General features: G+C 41.6%; 1 protein-coding gene across 1 annotated transcript in view; it reads right to left on the reverse strand.

Annotated features, from left to right (window-relative positions):
* plch2a (phospholipase C, eta 2a) overlaps nucleotides 1-6,000 on the reverse strand; it is a gene marked incomplete at both ends in the record, with an annotated part of 60,042 nt that overhangs the window by 45,203 nt on the left and 8,839 nt on the right. Inside the window, 2 exons of the mRNA XM_080733240.1 lie at nucleotides 66-319; nucleotides 5,847-5,993. Coding sequence (XP_080589366.1) covers nucleotides 66-319; nucleotides 5,847-5,993 — 401 coding nt within the window. The remainder of the gene's footprint in view (nucleotides 1-65; nucleotides 320-5,846; nucleotides 5,994-6,000) is intronic.

Raw genomic sequence — 6,000 nt, forward strand, 5'->3', positions numbered from 1 at the left:
AATGATACACAATAATGTGTACCCGTTCTAAATGGGTTGTTTAAGGTACAGCCTTTGCATATAACGGGAGGATATTGGTCGCGGGTGCGTTGCCTCTTGGCCAGGCTGTCCTCGTCGCTGATGCCAGCCATGAGGTACTTGAGGCCGGTGATCCAGGTGCGCGCCTCCTCCCCGGTGCCAGACACCAGGTCCAGGGACTCCATGTGCTCTCCGTAGTACAGGCTGAAGCAGCAGTTGGGGTCGAAGCTGCCCTCGGAGTAGCGCTGGAAGATCTCTGACTGCTTGCCCTCGGACACCTCCCGGACGGCGTCAATGGAGACTGGGAGGGAGGATAGAGGAGACCAGAGAGGGAAGGAGGGACAGGAATGGGCGAGAGAAAAGAGATGAGAGATTTTTTTTTATTGAGAATTGGACAGTGTTCAGGACAGGGGCGTCAATTGGGTATGGCAGGGGTATGCAGCTGCCATACCCTGGGTCCAGGGGGGGAAATAAAAGTTACTTTTAAATATAAATCCACGAATGTCTCTTTGTCTATCTGTGCTGGTTATTATGTTGTTAAATTACAGTAAAATAACTACAAATGCAAAATGTTACAAAATGGTCACTTGTATTATAATTATATTCTCCACACTTGTATTCTCCCCATCTTGACAGAACGGTATATTCCCAGGTTCCGCAGGTCAGCTGCACAGGTGCAATGCACTTGAACAACCGTTCCAGGCTGCCATATCCAGCCCAAGAAACCGTAGAAAAATAAAATGTACTTCTTAAAATAAATGTATCATGCCTGTTGTATCGCGCCTTCGCGCGTGTGCAAGACAGACACCAGTCATGTTGCCATACCTTAGCTTTTTCTGAACTGACTCCACTGGTTCAGGAAGAGGGAAATTCGGGGGAGGTGGATGGGAAATACATTTTTACTTTCCCCCTGAGCAAAGCCCGCAGAAAATAGACGATCTGCAAGCTCACAACACTTGCAGATGGGATATTTTCAGTGTGTGACACAGTCAAATTCAGCATAAGCATGCAAATAGGTCTATTAGCCAAATTCCAATTAAATAAGGGATGCTCCAACCCAATGGAGCACAACTATTTTAAGAAACAATTTATAAAAATCCACTTATTCCACATCTAGTTATCTGCATTCCACTGGATTGGATGTTCACCCACCATGGAATTGACAATGACAGAGTGGGTGCAGCAGGGTTATAGTTTCACTGGGGAACTCTTAATTATTAGTTCAGGGGGTTAGAAATAAACATATCCCCGAATAAAATGATTAGGCCCAGAGAGCTCACATTACCATTTATGAGATGGTAATGTCATTTTAAAGACATCCTCTCCAGTGATTCATTAGCATTTAAGCTTAATTCCACTCCCCTGAGAGCAGATGTTATCCCATTTAAATTGGCAACCATTTTGGGAAGATATACTGTAACAGAAACAAATAAAAAGTGTCTTCAAAAGTCTTTTCAAAAAAGATTCTTGTTACTTCTCCTAACTATTCCTACATGTTAGCACCATAAATCAAACGCATATGCTGTGCTGAGGAAAGACAAGACAGGAACCAAAATGTACCCTCAGGGGTCTGTAACTCAGAGCTTGTACAAATATAACAAAATATGGATCCTTATTTGGTTCCATTTCAGAGTAAAATGAACACTGAGTATTACAGTGTAGATTGGGGACCAGAGATAAAAGAAAAGAAGAAAAGTATAAATTGTGGATCTGTGGCCTAATGCATATCAAATTGCTGCTTGGAGGTTGAGAATCACTAGCCTACGATCCTGAATCTTACAATACAATGTTTGGTGTTGGTCTTTAAAACCCCAGCGGCCCCAGGATTAGCCCTCCATTACTGGATTACCGTGACCTGGAGAGTAAGGTGTTTTTAGACCATGCCATTGACTCCCATTGATTCCTTAACACCCTGCCTGGACACTAGCCAGAGCTTCAGTGTCCCAGTTCAGACATCTTCTTTTCTATGAAGCTATGGTTATTAATAATTGCGACTTTAACCCAACCTCAATTCTGAAATAACGATTTTTCTCTCATAGCAAACGACCTTGCACATGGGCGTTTAATGTTGCAGGTTTTATTGTTTTCAGCTATGAACCGGCATAGATAGTGATTCACACACATACAGTACAGTACCGTGGCAGGAGGTCGGGTAGGGGGGCAATAGCTATTTTACGGGAACATACTGTACAATTACAGGGACAATTCACCCACTGTAATTCTTAAAGACACATATAGCATCTATACATAATGCATATATTCATAATGTGCATTATTCATGCACTTTCTATGCCAGGTCATAACCGCATGCACATTCTCACATGTCTTCCTCGGGCTATAGGGCAATATGACACCTAGCTGTGATTGACTGTGATTGTCTTCACAACATAATGTACAGTATATCCTCCACTGTGGCCATCAATATAGGAACCCAGTATGTGCATATTAATATGTGTAGGTATGATGTAATTTATGTGTGTGTTCCTGATTGTGGTCCATTCATAAAATATGGAGGAGTTCGCACTGTCTGGATGGAGGTGACACTGCTACAGTAGATGTACAGTACCATACCTATTTTTAGAAAATGTCATAATCGTTAATCAAAACTCTGTAATGATTAATTTCTCATTAATATATAAGAAAATGCACTAATTACCATGGACATGCAGAGAGTGTTAGAGAGGGAGGGGCTGACATTTCTAAAAGGGCCTGTTGGTGAAAATATTGAAAATAACAGACCTCCATCCAAGCTCCGAGCTTGGATGTCGGCTATTTTTGGTGCTTTAGACTACACTAAACTAAGCATAATCAAGTGCACACTGGAGATGTGATGTACGGCATGGATTTCTACACAGAGAGGGCAATTCTTTCAACATAAGATGCTGCATTCAAGTTCAGGAGACTTTGGACAAGGCAATTGTCTTGAATGCTGCCTTCAGGTATGGCATGGAAAGAGGGCAGTTGCATTTCTTTCACCATAGTGAAAACTGCATTCAGGTAAAAGGGCAGGGGCTCAAGCCCTCTTTGATGTCTATGTGTGGTGTGTGCACATGCATGCTATTTACAATGGACGACTGTGAGCTGTTCAACTAATTGTTTTCCCTAAGACAGGAGGTTTATTTTACATATACTGTACCCGACAAATGCAATGCATAATGGTTAATGTGCTACATAAAAATCTAATTTGAGTCATAACATTTTGACAAGATTCACTGTGTTGTTGTTGAGTGCACGTTTGATGTATTCAAGCGACACGGAATTAGCTTATTAAGACCCACACTGATGGAGGGGACAGGAAACAGAGCACCTAAGCCCCCCTGCCCAGCCACTTTGGCTCAGTACACGCAACAAGGGGCTGCAATTGAGAAATACATTTGCCTTGCTAATAATAATTACAGGAAATGAATTTGCATTGCTCGTTGCAGATGCTGCTGTGAATTATTGAACAGCAGCTCTTAATTGGTCCCAGAAAATGCACAACTCTAGCACAGCACACAGACAAACAAAGGGCATAACTGAGTTGGCATAAAACAAAGGATGTACAACAGTGGTTCTCAACATGGGGTCTGGGATACACCCAGGGGTCCATCAGAGCGTTCCAGGGGGTCCTCCTCAGCTAAATTAATGCTATTTAGGAACCAAATGAAACGGATCCTTATTGATCTGTAACTCCAAAAGTGTACAAATGGAACTAATGGACTAAATTGTTCACACTCAGAGTTAAATTAACACACTGAGGTTGTAAAAGTACAGATCGGGGACCCAGAGATAATAAGAAGTGTATAAAATTGAGGGCCGTGACCCAATGCATATCAAACTGGGGTCCTTGAAATTAAGTATCGTGGATGTGATGTACAGTACACTGGCATTTTGTCCAATAAACATACTAATTATTTATCAGTAAGTTTATTTGTTTGATTTGACTTACTGATGTGCAGCATGGGTATTGGAGGACATTTCTGTTAATGAACTTGCTGTGTCAAACTAGCCATCTGTCCATGAAATGTACATCATTATGCTGAGACACATGGCACACCATTTCACAGCAGGAAGACAATCAAACAGCTAATTTGGTGAAGGACGGAATTCACACAGGACGGAATTCATTTGCAAGTGTGACTCGAGTTGTGGTTGGTTGTTTAAGTTGGACAAAAATGTGGACAAAATATTTTCCCAAATATGGATATGACTGACGTCTGACATCATAGATGTCTAATGAGACTCACACAATATGTCCACATATGGGCATTCCAAGCTATGGGTTTAATATTGATGACATCAAGGATCTCCATATGGTCATACAAGGGACAGGGACAGAATGTGATGTCACAATTTGATGTCACAACCTACTACGGTCACAATAATAATAGTAGCACAATTGTCAGGACTAAACTAAATGAATAATCTGTTCCACAGGGTTTCTCTGGTCAGCAGTAAACCAGATTCAGAATTGCAATAGATTGTTTCATTTGATTGTGCAATTAACCTTGTTCTACTTGTTGCTGGTGTGCTTGAGTGAATCAGAAAGTACACACTTTATCCCTGCACTGGAAATTAAAAGATCTTCTCTGTATTTCTCTATAGCTGTGCAACCAAAAATAGAGAAGAGTGCTAGGTGGTTGAGGTGGATTCTGAAGAGGTGAGTAATAGGGGGTGAGTCTGAAGAGGTGAGTAATAGGGGGTGAGGTGGAGTCTGAAGAGTATCCTGGATCATTTGGAGGGGCTTAAGTGGAGGGAATTACAGTGCTCAAAACTTGATCTCAGCATCAAGATGATCTGTCAGCGAACCGTTCCTGAGGTCCCATCCTCATAGCCATCATTAATTTCACATCCTATAGGTGAATTGAGTTATTGCGTGTCAGTGATAGCCATACTTATGGCACAGGGAAAGCCCTGAGAGGTCATTTCACCCAGTTTAAGCCCAAAAGTGATGCTTTGAAAAAAACGGTTATGTATAGAGCAATAGAGTATTGGAACATACTTCCAAATGATTTAGTTGTAATTCACAGCAAAGCTACTTTTAAAAATAGATTGAGAGGAGCTGTAATTCGGAGAGAGGTTGTTTTAGATTATGTATAGATTGTGTTGGTTTCTGTTTATTTTGAGTTGCGCATGGATCACTTATTACAATCCGTTTCTTTTTTTGACCTATTTTTTTTTTTGTGTAAATTAATTTTAGAGTGTTCTGGGTATATGTATTTTTAGGTACTTGGGTATGCGGCCAGGTTTAGGCTTGGCTCAGGGAAGAGGACGCCCCTGCCTTGCATAGTCCAACATGAGCACATGACGGGCACTAAATAATGTACTACTTTTTATTATCCGTTTTCTATCGTATGTAATGTAAATGTGTATGTAGTCATTTAATTGCTATTGCTTTATTTGTGCTGTCATTTTTTATTTTTTATTTCACTGTAATTTTGTAATATGACCCCAGGAAGAATAGTCACAGCTGAGGCAGTGACAAATGGGGATCTTAAATAAACAATAAACATTGAACCAAAACAAAATAAATAATAGTCATAGACTATACATTATGTATAGGTCCCTGTAGCAGTAGTATAGCCATTGAAAAACCAAGAACAGCACACGTTGCTCTATGCTGCACATATGCATGGTGGATTCAGCACCACCGCCAGATGGACAGCGACCATGACATTTTACACAGGGATAAAATGCACAATAGAGAGCAAAGCAGTGCGGAAGTCTCACCAAATACAAAGTGTATCAGGCTACACACATTATTGTGCTGCTCACATCAGAACAGAACAATGGGGATTTAGGTCAACAGTTAGCGGGTTTTCCCTGTTAAGAACAGAAAGTCAACTCACTCTTGGCCCTCTCGTTCTTGCGCGAGGGCCTCCAGCGGATGCAGGACTTGTGCTCGTCCAGGAAGAAGTAGCGCACCAAGCCCTTGGAGCCGCCGCGGAGCTTCACCATCTGGGTGCCCGTCTGCATGGAGCTCATGCATTTCTCCACTGGAGA

Source organism: Nannobrachium achirus (assembly GCF_963921795.1).
Source record: "Nannobrachium achirus genome assembly, chromosome: 9".
Lineage (NCBI taxonomy): Eukaryota > Metazoa > Chordata > Actinopteri > Myctophiformes > Myctophidae > Nannobrachium > Nannobrachium achirus.